Below are 17,919 nucleotides of genomic sequence, written 5' to 3'. Positions count from 1 at the left end.
ATATTTGAATTACTGAGCGAGCACTTTGCAAGAATATATCATCCAGGTGGTGACATTGCAGAAATGAATGAACCAATAGATCATACGGGAACTGTGGTGAATGAGGTGGAGGTGAGTAGTCTATTGCAAAACCTCAATGTCAATACATCTGTGGGATTGGATGATATAGCAGTTCATGTCGTACATGAAGCGGCTAAAGAATTGTCAGTGCCCTTGACCATTTTGTTTAATTTGAGCCTCGGTTCTCGGTCATAAATACAAAATGTTATGTTCAGGCAATGACAATCAAGAAAAGAATGAGTATCCATAGTATTCAACACAAAATACGAGACTAATCTTCTTGAATGGCAGTCATTCTCAAGTAGAGTGATGTGGGCAAATATGAGAATGGGGAACTGGACAATAAGACTTATTTGTGCCTATGGTCCCACAGAAGGTTCTACTAAGGTAGAAGTGGAGGAATTTTTTCAGGCTTTAGAAAAAGCAGCTGACACAATGAAAAAGGAAAAGTTGGTCCTTGTTGGGGAATTAAATAGCAGAGTAGGAAATGATTGTGACAAACAAAAATATTTTTGGGAAAATTTGGAGAAAAGAGCAAAGCTAATAATAATGGCAAATATCTGCTGGATTTCTGCTCAGGACATGGACTGGTTATTATTAACACCATGTTCCAACATAAAAATGTGCACAAATTCACATGGAGAGAAGAGACAAGGAATAAGAAAAGTCTCATTGACTATGTTATTGTTGATAGTGATGTTTTCTCCCTGGTGCAGGACACCAGAGTGTACAGAGGATTTGAAATTGGAAGTGATCACTATTTATTCTTGAGCAGGATAAAATTGAATTTCATATCGAAAAGCATAACATGTGAGCAAGTTTTAAAGCAAATAAAAATTGAGCAGCTCTCAGATGTGAATTGTAGACTAAAATACACAAAGATTATCGAAGAAAAAAATGAAAGAGTTTGAGAACAGGAATCAAACGTTGGAGATTCAGTGGCAAACTCTGAAGAAAACATTGATTGATTCTGCCAGAGAGGCATGTGGTGAGGTCTGCAAGGATAAAAAAAATCAGAACTCCCTGGTGGACACAGGAAGTTAAAGAGGCAGTGAAGGAAAAGAAGAAAGTATATCAAAAGTTCCTGTCAAATAAGTCAGCTTGTGCTCTTAGAGAATACAGAAACAAATGCAAGAATGCTAAACACTGTGTAAAACTAGCTAAACAAAAGTCATGGGAGGACTTGGGCAAGAATATAGAAAATAAATATCAAGAAGGTGGCAAAATATTCTGGAGGGTGTTGAAGAAGTTTAGGAATGGGGGAAAGAGCGCTGTAAAAGGAGTTAGAGATGATAAAGGTGACATGAAAATGGGAGAAAAAGATATCCTTGAAGTATGGAGTAATCACTTTGAAAAACTGCTAAATGAAACAAGCAGTGATGACAGCACAGTGGTAAAAAACACTGACCACGCATGCAGTCAGGAATACATATCCATACTTGAAGTAGAAAAAGCCATCAAAGGCTTGAAATGTGGAAAGGCAGCAGGAGTAGATGATATTCGACCAGAAATGCTAAAGTAAGTGGTATAAGAGTCTTACAGTGGCTGCACTGCATAATTCAGAAAGCCTGGACAGAGGGACGAATTCCCGATGATTGGAGTAGAGCTCTCATAGTACCCATATATCTTCTTCTTATTGTGCTATCTTCTATCGAAGGTCAGCGACCATCTTGGAGAACAAACTGCGGTCTTGTGCTAATCTGAGCAGTTGTGCACTGCTCTTTCCTGTCCACGTCTTGATGTTGTCAAACCATGATATTCTTTTTCTACCTCTAGTTCCTTTGCCATCAATTCTTCCTACCAAAATAGTTTGTAGAAGTTGGTATTTGCTGTTTCTCATGATGTGGCCAAGATATGATGTTTTTTCGTTTCTTGATTATTTGTACAAGATGTTCAGCTTTGCCAATGGATTTTAAGACCTCTTCATTGGTAATTTTTTCTGTCCATGATATCTTTAGCATTCTTCTGTATAGCCACATCTCAAAGGCTTCGATTTTCTTGATGGTTGTCACCTTCAATGTCCATGTTTCAACTCCATAGAGCAGAATAGACCACACGTAACATTTCAGCATTCGGCATCTGACTTCCATGTTTAGGTCTTTATTGCAGAATAGTGTTTTCATTTTCATGAAGGACTGCCGTGCAACTTCAATCCTTGTCTTTATATCTATTTCTGGATCCCACCGTTCATTAAGCCAACAACCAAGATATTTATATCTTGACACTTGATCAATATTTTTCCCATTGAGTGTCAGTTTCATTGATGAGGCTGGATGTTTGCTGATGATCATGTATTTTGTCTTGTTGATGTTTATATTTATTCCCATTCTTTGGCTTTCTATGTATACTCTGTCAATGAGTTTTTGGAGATCCATAATGTTATCTGCAATTAGCACAGTGTCATCTGCATATCGTAGGTTGTTAACAATCTTTCCATTTATTGTGATTCCCTCTGGACATTCTTCCAATGCTTTTTTAAAGATTACCTCTGCGTATATGTTGAACAGGAGTGGTGAGAGCACACATCCTTGTCTCACTCCTCTTTTGATGTTAATATCACTGGTGGTAATGTTGTCTAATTGAACAGTAGCAGACTGATTCCAATACAGATTTGTTATTAGTCTTATGTCTTGTTCGTCTAGCCTTGTTTGTTGAAGGACTTCTATTAAGTTAGTGTGTCTGACTTTGTCGAATGCTTTTTCAAAATCTATGAAACACATAAAGACAGATTTCTGTTTTTCTATGCATTTTTGTATCAATATTTGGGTATAGAAAAGGGCCTCTCTAGTACCAAAACCATTCCGAAAGCAGAATTGTGTTTCACTTAGAGTTTCTTCACTTTTTCAATAAATGCGATTCTGAATTACTTTCAAAAATATTTTTAATGTTTGGCTCATTAGACTAATAAGTCTGAAGTCACCACAGGAATTCGCTTTGGGTTTCTTTGGGATAGTGATAAATGTAGATTTGAGCCAATCTGATGGAAATTCATCACTTTCATATATTTCATTAAATAGTTTTTCAAGAAGTTTGATGTTATCTGGTTCTATTAATTTTAAAAATTCTGTTTGCACACCATCTGGTCCACTGGCTTTTCCTGTTTTACTTGTTCGTATAGCATTCTCTATTTCGCATTTCATGATTACTGGTCCTTGAATGTTATCTTTTATATTTATAGGCTTCTGTCTAGTATCATTGAAAAGTTCTGTTACATATTTTATCCAAATCTGTGCTTTATTCTCTTCTTCTAGAACTATTTTTCCATTTTCGTCTCTTAGAGACACTATTTGCTTTTTCCTCAGTTTTCCGGAAATTTTGTTGATTTTCTTATACAGAATGAAATTATCATGTTTCTTCTGAAGCAGTTCAATTTCAGTACATAAATTTTTCATCCAATTTTCCTTGGCTTCTTTTATTTTTTTCTTGATGATGTTATGTGTTTCTGTATACCTGGCTAGGTCTTTGTTTTTGTACATTCTTCTTGTATCAATAAGAGAAAGAATCTCATCTGTCATCCATTCCTGTTGTTTTATATTATTCACATAACCTACTTCTTCAATACTTGTTGTTACGATGGCATTCTTTAAGCTATTCCAAAGAGATTCCACACTTTTATTTACTTCTATGTTAATCTGTTGTAATCGCAGGTTAAGCTGTGTCTTGGCACTTTTATTTATGTTCGGGTCTTTCAGTTTTTCTACATAAATTTTCTTTTTCTTCTTTTGTGATTTTTTAGCTGATTTTAATCTAAGACGTACTTCTGCAACTATGGGATTGTGGTCTGATGAGATATCTGCTCCAGGATAAGTCTTTGCACTCTTTATACTACTGTGGAATCTTTTATTTATCAGTATATAATCAATTTGATTTCGGACAATGTTATGTTGGTTATCTTGAGGCGATTTCCAAGTGTACAGTCTTCTGGGTGGAAGTTTAAACCAGGTTTTTGCTATTGTTAGATCTTCTTCCTGACAGAACTGGACTAGGCGATCTCCTCTGTCATTTCTGGTGCCTAAGCCATGTTTGCCAACAATTTCTCCATCACCCCCTCTTCCTACTTTTGCATTGAAGTCACCCATCACTATGTTTATATCATGTTTCTTTGTTAGGTTTTTAATCTCTTTTAGGTGTTCATAAAACTTTTCAACATCTTCTTCACTTTTGTCAGCTGTGGGTGCATAAGCTTGGATGATATTTATGTTAACGAGGTATCCCTTAAGTTGTAACAGCATTATCCTTTCAGAAAATGGAATCCAATTTAGTACTGATTTATTGATTTCTTCATCTACTATTACAGCTACACCATGTCGATGTTTGTTTTCATCATTCCCAGAGTAATACATTGTTGTATTATCTTGTTGACACTTTCCAGATCCTGGCCATCTTGTCTTGCAAATTCCCAAAATCCAGATGCCCAGCCTCTTCATTTCTCTTGTGGCATTTCTTAATTTGTCAGCTTCATACAGAGTTCTGACATTCCAAATTGCAATTTTAAAAGTGGACACCATTTTGAGCCCGGAGATTCTTCGCACCCCTGTCCCATTTAAGGGACGCCGGGAACTTGGGGCCGATTGTAAGGGTTTGCTCGCCATGGTGGTTGTTCTGGAGATAAGGTAGAGCAGTAGTTTCTCCATTTGTTTTCTGCTCTGCAGTATTACAGACGTACACAATATAATCATATTGCCATCTGCAAATCTCTGATCACAAGCTTTTCCGTCATCATTTGGCTTCAACCTTGTGTCAGTACTGACAATGCTGCTTCCCAATGTCAGGGGCAGTGACCCCAGCAGGTACTTATTTAATGGTGGCGCTACTCGCCATGTCACCGAGTTGTCATTGGGCTTTGTGAGGTTTTAAGTGAGACAGAGTTGCCGCTTCTGCTCCCCCACACCCTGATAGCTCAGTTGCTGTTGGTCCACGGCTGCTTATTCGCCAGATTGCTCTGCTTATATCGCAGCTAGCCTCCATATCTGAAGGCTGTTCCCCGATCCGCCACCTGGGGATGCATCCGGTAGTAGTCAGCTCTGGCCCATATATAAAAAGGGAAATAAAACTGAATGTGAGAATTATAGAGGTATTTCCCTACTGAGTGTTCCTGGCAAGATCTATGCAAGTATACTTGAGAAACGGTTGAGAAGAATTGTGGAAGAAAAGCTTGGTGAAGAACAAGCTGGATTCAGGTCTAATAGAGGCTGTCAGGATCAGATCTTCACTTTACAACAAATAGTCGAGAAAGCATGGGAATATAACAAAGATCTGTATTTAAATTTTGTCGATTTGGAAAAGTCATATGGCAAGGTGCCAAGAGAGAAGCTATTCAATACACCGCAGTTATATCATGTCAATGAGGCATTATATCAAGCAATACTTAGTCTTTATTTAAGTTGTAAGTCTGCAGTTAGAATTGAAGAAAGTACAGGAAAGTGGTTTAATGTTAAATCTGGTGTGAGACAAGGATGTACATTATCCCCTCTGTTATTCATTATCTATATGGATCACATTATGAAGGAAAGTGGTATTAAACATGATATCAAAATTGGAGATGTTAATGTCAGTTCTTTGCTTTATGCGGATGATGTTATACTTCTAAATAAATCCGCTACAAGTCTGCAAGATTCTCTGACTAAACTGAATAACTGTTGTAATAGATATGGTATGAAGGACAGCAATAAAAAGACAAAGACAATGAAAATAGGCAGAATCATTGAAAATGTCACCTTTGTTGTGAATGGAGAACCTGTGGAACAAGTAAAACATTTCAGCTACTTAGGCACGATTTTTAGTGAAGATGGTAAATTAAATATAGAAATAGACAACAGAATCAGCAAAGCTTTTATGGTGGGAAATCAATTGAATAAATTCATATGGAATAAGAGAGAAATTAGTCGGAACACTAAATTAGCTGTATACATGACAGTGTTCAAACCAGTTTTAACTTATGGATCTGAGAGCTGGGTCAGAAGTAAAACACTTGACCAAAGACTAAAGACCGCAGATATGAGAGTCCTGAGAAAGATTATAGGTATGACCAGATGGCATCAATGGCAATATCATATTAAAAACGAGGATATTAGGAAAGAACTTGACATTGTCAACATCCAGGAATGCGTTAGCAGAGCTAATCTCAGGTGGTATGGCCACTTAAACAGAATGGGTGAAGAAAGATTAGCAAAACAAGTGTTCTCTGCCAAGTTGGCAGCAAAACGACCCAGAGGAAGACCAAGATATAGGTGGACTGATACGGTACAAAGTGCCTTAGACGATAGAAATATAAGATCCGATAATGTTGGAGTCTTGACAAGTAACAGACTGATTTGGAGGAAAATTGTAGATAATAAGTTAGTAATGATGTAAATTTTTCATGTGGTACTATCATATCCTGTACACCCCTTGAGGGTACATGGCAGGAATTTGATGATGAGTTTTGATTTGATGTTTTCTGCTAAAAAATGGTAAAAATTAACTTCTGTTTAATATATTATGTAGATAAAATAACATTTTATTTTATCTATAATTTTTATGTATTACTCGTAAGGGATTAAAAATTAATAAAATAATATCTTTAATTTTATTTTATTTTATTGTGCTTTAGTCAAGTAAAATGATTATGAGATTTGTGCACTGTAATATATTGGAAAAACTTATGTCTGATTGATCTTTATAAAAAAAACAAAAAATTCAGTATTATTGTTTATCTTTTGCTGATGTTAAAAATTGCATCTTTAAATTGCGTGGCTGTATATGGCAGCTAGAATTACACTTAAAGGCATATAAAAAAATATCCACACTCAACAGGATAGAAAGACTTTTAAGTAAAAATTCCGTCACTAATTTTTACATTCATTCAATCATACATGGCTTACAATATTCTTTGATTTTACTGTTCTAGTGTGATTTTTGATTATTTGGAAAGGTTCTCCCAATACTTAAAAGACACCAAATAATAATATGTTCCCCAAAATTTTGCATAAAACATTTCTCGATTTTGGCACGCACACTTAAAAAGGTTACCCACCCCGGCCCTAGAGCATGACATCTAGGAAAGCTAAATTATAAGCCTTTACCTTTTTCATAGTGAAGTTGATCCAAGGATGAAGACTGCTAATCTAAGAAGGGGAATCAATTCATTTTCTGGATGTAGGCAAACTGAAAATATCATCCACATAGAGACTCAAAGGGACGGATGAGCCAGGATTGGCAAAAGAGGACTCCCAATGTTATGTTTTCAGTCTACTCGTAAATCTTATTCTTCCAAATGGAGAAACTATCGTACATCACAACATTGAAAATTTTTACTCCATCAAGAGTAAAGGTCTTAAGATGAAACCCAAAGAGTTTTGGCCAGCCACAGAAACATTTGTAATAACAAGACAATAGCAAAGCTGGCAATCATATCAGTTAGCTGTAAAGACAGGTCCTTGATTTTAGTAAAACAATATGAATTTTTGATAAAAGATTGGGAGTGTCCTATATAAGCACTTAATAAACAAGAAAGAAACTTTCTTGTTCTAATGCAATGTAGGTAATCAATGATCAACTTCTTCAATACCAGGAAAACTGTCAACTAATCGACGACCACTAATATGAATTCTGCCAGTCAGGATCAACAACAAATCTCCTCATTTATATCACATAACTCCTGACATATGGAACAGAAAGGTTTGGAGAAGCTGCTTGTACTGTTGCACCAAGGCATTTGAAGAGGGATTCTCAGCAAATTGCCAACTTGTGGTCTGCCTTCTACCCTCTGTAATGGGATATTGCCAGTTTTCTTTTGGATCATTCACTTCATGTTATGGTGGATATTCTTTCTTCAAATTTTCTATGGTTTGCTCTATACATAACAATCCTCATAAATGACTTTCTTTCACTGACCTCAAATCCTATTCGCACTTTTGCTGATGATGGCACTCTCCATTCTTCCTACTCTAATGACAACCACTGGAGTGCTGAAACATCTCACATTTCATCATCAACTATCACGATCCTAGAATGAATGATTCTGAAACATAATTTTGTCTTGTTTCTTTCAAAAACCGTAGTTCTCCTTAACCTTTGATAATGCTTAGGTAGGCTAAACCAGATCACACTTTTTGAAATGACTTACCTGTAGTCTTTCCTGGCATAAACACATCACTTCTATCAGTATCCTCAGCTTCAAGAAAACTTGGAATCCTTTATTGCTGAAGACAATGTTTCTTATTTGTCTAGTTACTATACAAATCAGTTCAACCTTGGAACACTGCTCTTACATTTTGGTGGTGCATGTAGGATCTCTAAAAATATTCTATGCTGTTCAGAAGAGGGCACTTCAGCAAACTGAAGATCCCTCTCTCACAAATTCTCCAGACACTATCACAGATGGCCTGTTTCTGTGAGGTATTTGTCTCTTCTACAAATATTTCAACAGGTGCTGTTAAACTGAACTGGTATCCACTATGTTTCTCTCCCATTTCTGCTAAACATACAGTAACACAAGCCTCAATTACCCCAATGTCCTTTTATAGTTGAATTCATGATTCACTGAACCAGTATTCCCATTCATTTTTCATTCCTTCTGTGCTGGTTCTATGGGACAGCTTACCCCGTGAAGCATTCCCCCCAACGATTACAACCTTCAACTCTTCAAAACAAATACCAGATTATTTTTCACTTAACTCTTGGTCACACAGCACTGATTTGCTGTAAGTTTTACAGCATTTGTGATTAGCAGCGATTATTTCATATTAGGTTCAATGGTATGGCACAGCTAAGTAATTTGGCTTCTTAGAAATGTCATACTGCTTATGATAGGGTGGTAATTGCAGTTAATTCTAGCTGCACTGTATGCTACGGTTGTATAATTGTGTGAGTTCTTCTAGCTAGTCTGCCTATTTTGTGAGATGAAAATTTTGATGCTGTTCATGAAAATAGTTTCTAGAAGGAAAAAACCCAGTTTTCTCCATTTGAGACTAACTCACCTTCAGCTGAATTATTTTCCTTAAAAAATTCCGATAAACATCCTTTGCATCCTAGAGGGGATTTGAACTTTGGTCTTTCCAACCAAAGGGCTCTGTCTATACTGCGTTACACAAGTATATAAATTACCTGACATCAATTTCCATTCTCTGAAACAACCCTTGTAAGGTATTCCTGAAAGACAAGGGCCTCCAGCTGTTTTTTAAAAAAAAAATTAACATATTCCACTCCTCTCTCTCATCCCTATCCATATGACAGCAGTTTGGTGTAGTTGTGAAACATTTAATGAGATTCACATATGATCATCTCCTAATTATTCAACTTTCAAATAACTGAACTTTCAGTTAACTGTCTCCTGAACAGGTTAGTATGTCTCTGCCAACATCTGGTAAAACATGTAACTATACTTTTGTTTAACCAACCATTCAATTATAAAACTAGCAAACTGATTTCCCATGTGGCTAGATAATTGAGGGTTTATTGTGTATATATCAATAAATAAATAGATAAATAAATAATTTACATTACCTTTGAGTCATCCAATTTTCTAATTTCACTTCCAGAAGATGCAAAAACGAAATTTGTTTCTGAAAGAATGGTATCTGTTCTCATAAATATAATCAGCATATATTAATACAAAAAATGTATACAATTATACAGGTTAAAAAAAACATATACAGTATAGCTTTGGTATAGGTACAAAATTTTATATATACATATACACATTTCACAGATTTTTTTAACTGAATGGTTTAATGTGATTGAAATTCATAAATTTATAAACTTTATAAGAATTATCATAATTATTCAAATTATAAAGAGGAGATTAAACATATAATTTTATATCATGTCATAAATACTGTAACATATACAAGGTCTGACACAGAAAAAAAACAAGACTGTGCCTATCTCTCTTTTTATTTAACAAATTGAGAAAATTGGCTGCATACAATGCTGCCAATGTTCAAAGCAATTATGCAGATCATTTTCTGAAAGGCTGTTGAGGATCTCTGCCATTTTTGCTTTCACATCTTCTACTGACAAAAAATGGGTTCCTTTGAGCACTGACTTGATTTTTCGGAAGAGGCAGAAGTCACAGGGAGCCAGGTGAACAGGTTGGGTGCTCAAGCACAGTGGTGATCTGATTAGCTAAAAACTGCTTCACAGACGAAGCGTTGTGGGCTGGCACATTGTCTTGGTGCAAAATCCAACTGTTTCTCCACAATTCTGGCCATTTCCTTCTCATGCATTTGTGCAATTTTGTCAAGACTTCAAGATAATACCTGACTTACCGTCTGGCCACTGGGAACCCACTCTGCCATTACAATACTCTAGATAGCGAAGAAAACAATCAACATGGCCTTGAACTTCGAACGACTGATGCATGCTTTTTTGGTCTTGGTGATGTTGCTGACTTCTACCACATTGATTGTCGCTTGATTTTAGGATCATATGTAAATATCCAAGTTTCATCACAAATAATTACCGAATTCATCAAATCTGGTTCATCCTTAATGTGTTGCAAAAGGTCCAAACACAGTTCCTTTCATCATTCTTTTTGTTCTTTGCACAAACCTTTTTCATGTTCATTTCTTCCGTTAAAATGTGTCGAACACTTTCCCTGTTCATATAAGCTTTGAGCTACAGCTCGAACACCCAACCCTCTGTCTTTTCAAATCATATCTCGCACTTTTTTAATGTTGTCATCAGTAACTTCTGTGCACGAGCGGCCTGGACGATCATCATCTTTCACGCTTTCTCTGCCTTCCAAAAAACATTTGTGCCATTCAAAAATGCATGCATGAGACATGCACTCTTCACTATAAGCTGCAGTCAATAAATGAAAAGTTTCCATTGCGAATTTCTTCTGTTTCACAAGAAACTTGATGTTAACTCACTGTTCACCCTTGTACTCCAACATTTTCTGACCAAGGGTAAAAAAATGTCTATGTTTGGACAGCATCCACTCGTACTGAGTAAAGTGATGGAGTTGAGCCTTGTCTCATGGTGACAGGTTAGAACATGCTCTATAACCATCTCTTTGTCTATCCCCTCCTGCTCTTCGTTCCCAAGCTATAGGATTAGTCTCTCTCTCTCTTTTTTTTTTTTTTTTGTGTGTCGGACCTCGTATACAGTAATAATAGAGATCATGAGATGCAGCAGATTTTCACTGAAAATGAAGAACAATGGTGTATAAGCAAAAGCTAAGAAATTTAAAGAACCACTTCATACTCTCCCTTTAACTCCAAATGAGGCTCAAATGTGAATGATTTCCATACTTACTGATATCTTATTAGGATGAAACTGAAGAATTCCCTGTTAACATCTGAAAAATTACTGAATTTTTGACTCTTATGCACAAATAATAATGTTTACATGTGATCTGTACCATTTTCACTGTACTTGGGATATCAACAGCAGACAGAATACTACATTCAGTTATTCACTTTTTGACTCACTGCCTAAAGCGAACTTATCTCCAGTGTTTGCAGCAAATTATATATAACTAAGGAAAAACTGTGTTATTCTGAAGTTCATAGCAGCACAAGAAAAAAGTTAAATAAGTAAATAAAATCCTACATACTGCTTTAAAATTTTTTTTCCTGTTACTTTTGTATAATAGGAAAAAAAAAATCAACTAATGCCTTTTGTTCCCTAATAGGGAGTAGGCGAGGCCTTTATACCCTATCTAGCTTAAGGAGACTGAGTGGGCAGTTCAATCTCCACCAGTAGCCAATCAGATATAGCTGGCCCATGTCTATCACTAATTATAACATAGCAGCCACCGATGAAGAGGCTGGCAAACAAGTGCTGCCATCTCTTGGTACCTAACCCTAACAAGATATGTCACTGTCTGAAATAATGTGGGTACTACGGTCGATTTTCTTGAGTTTACGGGACGAAAAACCCGCTTGCCTGTGCCAGAGATCGACTAACTCGGGAACTGGTCGATGATAGGCTTAGAAAAAGTTCCTCCAGTCAGCGACTAGACTAGAACCTAGGTCTAACTTCAAGCAGCCAAGCGCCACTTCCACTGAGCTACACAGGCCTTGTATAATAGGATTTTATTATAAATATAAAATACATTTATTGCCGGATACAACTATACAAATTAATTCTCTGTAAAAATCGAAAACAACACGTGCTTTCAAATATGATAAAATATTCCTCAGTATCCTACAGAGCTCAACTACAGAAGCATAGTGCTGATCTCAAATGAACCAGAATACACATGTAGTAAGACCAATACAAACTATTCAGAGATCATTATGGAACAACTTCCTCTTTTTTTGTTGCTATGTAAACTGGACTGCCAATGCTTAATTTCAGGCATGCTATCATGCAGTTTATTTGCTTATGCTCACTATGCTGACTACCACTTATCAGTTAATTTTGTTTTTATTAAATGTCTATAGGGAAAATGACCAATATAAGTGGAGAAAGTGCAAGCTCACCTAGCAGCCATATTCTGCAGTCTTATTTTCCTTTATTTCAATGTGTTTTGGGTCAAACACAAGCAAACATCTAAATCAGGTGTCTTCATTTAATAGCATAATTAGAGAATTTGGCAGACAAGAGAACAAGAACACATGGCCTGTAAGTAGTAGTTGAGTCTGTATTTATACAGACTCTCTTACTTCTTCTCATAATACTGATTTTTGTATGTTGAATCACAAGCTGTAAGGCATGCAGCTCAGCAAGATAGTTACTGCATTTGGAAGATCAATGTGGCCAGGAAAAACAGCAGTGAATCCAACAGATAATTTGGATCAGCTGATAGAGAGAGACATGGGTAAGAAATTAGAGTCCTAAGTTCTGTATGCTAAAGAACTGCTGGTAGATTGATGACAGTTACTTCCATAGCTGGAGCAGTGAGAAACACAACAATTTGTATAATCATTTTCACACATATACCAAAGAGAGTTTGATGTGTGTTCTACTTAATTTCCCAATGCAGAGCAAAAATGCTCATTTATTTTTAAGGCACAGCTAAGTCATTAAGAGCTTCCACTGAAGCAAGAGAGTAGGTTCATTTGGCTTCAGCATCAAGACTCTAAAAGGGAAGATGTGCAAAATGACAGTGACTATTTGTACAAAGGTATTCATGTTTGCCTTTGTAGAAGTAGACTTGAGATCTATAATGAAGCTTTGGGTGAAAGTATACGCATATAAATGAAAAAAGGAACATTAATTGCCCTCCCCCATTTTGTAGAAGACAAAGCAAGCGGAACATTCATTGCTCGCTTGCATTTTTCTTTAGTTGATGAACGTGTGCAGTTATGTGAGCTTCTTGTCAAAAATGAGGACAGATAGGTATTCAAAAATCCAGGAACCTCCGGACCTGAAGGGTGCCGGATTTTTGAAAATGGCAGATTTCGGATGGTTATATATGCTGTATATTTTTAACAGAAAATGACTACCTGTACAGTCCTTTAAAGAAAGAAAAATAAACACTAAATGAAAAACTTATGAAATTTTAATGTTCGCCGACTAAATATAATGGTTCTACAGAATTTTAATTATTAAAATGTTGATGGTGGTGGCAGCACATCTGGTTGACTTGAAGTTAATAGCAGTGGATTATCTAGTGTGGACACCACTGCTGCTTCTTCCTGCTTCCTAGCTATTTTCTTGAATATATCATGCAGTGTCTGCTGCTTCATATATTTGGGTCTTTCTCTAATAAGTTTATCTTGGAGCAAGTAAACATTCATGATTTCTTGTTCACTTACAAAACTTCGTTGTTCTAGTCCAGTTCAGTTGTCAAATCTCTATTAACCTGTCAATAGAGATTCTTTCTCTCACATCTTCCTCATTTTCGTCACTGCTTTCATCTTCATCACTACCTGTAGAGGCATTTCTCTCCAGACTTTTAACCATATTTCCGAATCAGTGTAATGATGAACTGTAGGTACATTATCATCGATGAATATTCACACTTGTGTTGCAATCCCAGCTCTTCATGAAAAACATTTTGGCTTGTTCCTTTAATAAATCACCAGAAATTTTCACACCTTCACTTACACGAAAATTAAACCAGGTTATGAGAACTTGGTCCAGTTCCGAACTTTTTCCCTCCGTCATTGACTTCCTTACAAACATTTGCTTTTTTGATACACTGTCAGAAAAGAACTTTAACTTTAAAAGAACTTCCTCCTAACATGTATGATATTAAAAAACAAGAAAAAATCCTGTTTTTTAATATCATACACTGTTGAAGAGCCAATATCGTATGTTTCACAAATGATTCGCACAGACACGTCGCTATCAAGTTTGTTTAGCACTTCCACTATCTCTGCGATCGACAACACACGATGTTTACGTTTTACACCACCTCTTTTCTTTGCTGAATCCATAATGGGGCTATACAGCAGCAAATAAATGATAAAACGAGAAGGAATAAGCAGGTTATCGCAATGCTTATCGACTACAGCACCATCAAAACAAACAGAAAACAATGGTGCGCCAACGTGGTAAATTTGAAAATGTGCACTCCGAAATCCATGCTGGAGATCTGAAGGAACCAGATTATCGATGGCCAGATTTTTGAATGTCTACCTGTACAAGGAAGTATATGGCTTCTGTTGCTACTGGAATAAGTTCCTGGCCATAATTTTTGGTCTTCTTCTTCTTCCTCCTCACATGGAATTTAGGCCAAGTGGCCTGTTCCAGTGTCATGCCATCTCTTTCTTGGTCTTTCGATTCTTCTTTTTCCACTTATTTTGTATCTGTATAATATTTCTGGTAGTTTGCTGTTGTCCATTCAATTTAAATGTTCTAGCCATTTTTGTTTATACTGTCTTATGTAGTAATTAATTGGTTTTATTTTCAGGGATTGTAAGATTTCATTTGTTTTGTGGTCCCAATTGGTATATCCAGCTGTTTTTCTGAATAACTTCATTTCTGCTGTTTGAATTCATTTTTCATCTTTCCTTTTCATGGTCCACTTTTTGCTTCCGTATAGTAGAGTTGGTTTTGACAAGACATTATATAGTCTGATTCTAGTGTGTTTTTGTACTAGGGATTGCTTAAATATATTATTTATTATGCCATTTACTTTGACAAAGTTTGATATTTTAGTGTCTGTCTTTTTCTTCTTCATATGATAGATCACATCCTAAGTATCTGAAAGTGTTTACTTGTTCAAGTATTTTATTATCTATCACTATTTTACTTCTTATTGGGATTTCTCCTTTGAATGCCATTATTTTTGTTTTTTCTTTAGATATTGTCATATTATATTGCTTTGAGATATCATTTAATGATCTTTGTAAGTCATCTTCTGATGGAGCTAATACTATTTGATCATCTGCAAATAGTAGTGTATCTATCTTCATTTGCAGGGTCATTTGTATTCCAAATGGGTTATGCTGTTTCCAGATTGTTAATGTTTTATTTATATACATATATTGAAAAGCAGAGGTGAGAGGGTACATTCTTGTCGTACTCCTCTTGATATATCTTTCCATTCTGAGATGTGTTCTAATTTAACTGCTATTTTATTTCCTGTATACATTTCTTGAATAGATTGCAAAAGTTGGTTTGGTATGTTTAAATCGGTTAATATTTTAAACAATTTTTGTCTACTAATTTTGTCAAAGGCTTTTTCATAATCAATAAAGGCCACATGTGTTTCTTTTTGAAATTCTCTTCTCTTTTCGATTAATAATTTTAAAGTAAAAATTGGATCTATGCAGGATCGGCCTTTTCGGAAACCATTTTGTTCTTCTAGTAATTTGTCTTCTACAATGCTGCTTAGTTTCTCTTTTAATATTCCTGCATATATTTTATATCCTGTATTCAACAGGCTAATTCCCCTATAATTATTGCAATTGTCTTTATTTCTTTTTTTATAGATTGGGATAACCAGTGCTTTTTTCCAAGTTAGGAGTTTTTCCGGACATCCAAACCATATTAAAAAATTTCATGCATTTTTGTATAGTTCTATATTTATATTGTCTTCTTCAGGTGTTTTCCTATTTTTCATCTTCATTATATTTTTCGGTTCTAACATTGTGATATTTTTCTATTAGGTCATTCTTTGTCTTATAAAATTTTATTTCATTGTTCTCATCTGTCCAGAGATTTTGGAAATAGGTCACCCATTTTTCTAAATCTATTGTTTGTATTTTTATCTTTTATTTTATTTCTTTATTCATGTATTTTATTACTTTATAGGTTTTGGGTTGTGGCTTAAATAAATCCTTTTCTAGTTCTGTTACAAAATTGTTCCATCTTTCTCTATATTTTTTCCTTACTTCTCATTTTGCAATTGCACTATTTCTTTTATACTCTATTTCTGCTTCTATTGTTTTGGAATTTAGCCATTTCTGGTAACTGTTTTTTTTGGTTTTTATTATATTTTCTATTTAGTTGTTCCAGTCTCATAGTCCTCTTTTTCTAATCCATTTGTGCTTTATTCCTAAGGTTTCTTTTGTGCTTTTGTCAGAATTTGTTTCAAATTTTCCCATTCATCTTCTATGTCACTTGATTCATGTGTGGTTTCTGTTTTTAAGTTTGTGCATTTTTGATATTGTTGTCTAACTTGAGGATCCTGTAATGAAGAAATTTTGTAACTTGGCTGGTAAGAATTTTCAATTCTATGTGTTTTTAGCCACTTTGGTTTAAAACGAATTTTTGCTGATACCACATAATGATCAGAGTTTAATTCAAAGCCTCGATATGCTCTTATGTCTAAAATTAACTCCGCTAATTTAAAATTTGTGATAATGTAGTCAATTACTGATTTGTATCCTCTGGCTGAAAGTATATTTATGTATTTCCTTGTGTTTAAACATTGAATTCGTTATTCTCATATTATTATAAATGACAAAATCGCGCAATCTGCGACCATTTTGATTACATGCATCTTCACCACATTTACCTATGTTTGTTTTGTATTTTTTGTTTTTCCTATTCTGGCATTTAAATCTCCCTAGCAGTAAATAGTCAGTTTTGTTTGTTTTATCTATGGCATTCTGTAATTCTATATAAAATATATTACTGTTTTCTTCTTTTCCCTCATCTGGTGCATATGCACCAATTATTGTTATGTGGCCTCTTAATGTCTTGAGTCTAATTTCTATTAGTCTTTCATTCAAATAGTTGTAATATACAATATTGTTCTTTAGGGATTTTATGTACCATAATCATTATCATTGCTTTTGCTTCTTTTTTTACTCCACTGTAGATTTGTATATAGTTGTTTGTTTCATTTGTACCTTTTTGTTTTTTCTTTGTTTCTGTTACTATACATATCTTTATGTTAGCTTGGTTTAGTTGTTTATCAAGTTCTTCTTTGTGTGCAATGCTTCTTGCATTCCATGTTGCAATCTTCATTATGTGTTCCTTTTTCCAATTTCGTTTACCGTTTCCTGGGTTGTGGTCTTTTCCCTGAAAGTCCAGTGGTAGGGCTGCTACCTAACGCCTCTGGACAGGCAGATCTAACAGCATTTACTCTGTTAGGGTGTTAAGGTTATACTGCCCATACTCAGATGAAAATTCATCCTCACCAAAATTGAGTCTACCATACATCTAGGTTATATTATAAGCATCGTCCATATGTCAAAGAAACCAAAATATTGTATTCATGTTTCAGGAATGCATCTCCTCTGTTTAGACGTTTCTCAATGGATTAACCACTTTCTTCAAGATCTTATAAAGGCAACTGAGAGAGAATAATTGTTCGCTAGTTTTGGATCTTTTCCTATATATATGCTACCCCCCCCTCCTTTAATACTGATTTCATAGAACCTGAAGTACATTAATGCTGTATGGAGGGTGCAGATGAAGGCTGAGAAAGAAGTTTGTTGACGTTTTTATTGAAGAGCTGGAAGTTGCAATTATTTTGAAACACTTCAAGAAGAATGATGATAATCCAGAGGATAGAGGTGGATGAAA

The 17,919-nt window shown here is 35.3% G+C and overlaps 1 protein-coding gene across 2 annotated transcripts in view; it reads right to left on the bottom strand.

Annotated features, from left to right (window-relative positions):
* The window catches only part of Sas-4 (spindle assembly abnormal 4), a 527,986-nt gene that overhangs the window by 234,297 nt on the left and 275,770 nt on the right, over positions 1–17,919 (bottom strand). For both annotated transcript variants that reach the window (XM_090396928.1, XM_090396929.1), the window contains one exon: positions 9,547–9,605. In XM_090396928.1, the coding sequence (XP_090253054.1) occupies positions 9,547–9,605 (59 nt within the window). The remainder of the gene's footprint in view (positions 1–9,546; positions 9,606–17,919) is intronic.

This window comes from Typopeltis vanoorti, chromosome 8 (genome assembly GCF_054136105.1).
Source record: "Typopeltis vanoorti isolate ZY-2024b chromosome 8, IOZ_Tvanoo_1.0, whole genome shotgun sequence".
NCBI classification, from domain to species: domain Eukaryota; kingdom Metazoa; phylum Arthropoda; class Arachnida; order Uropygi; family Thelyphonidae; genus Typopeltis; species Typopeltis vanoorti.
This window is presented reverse-complemented; position numbering and strand designations above follow the sequence as displayed.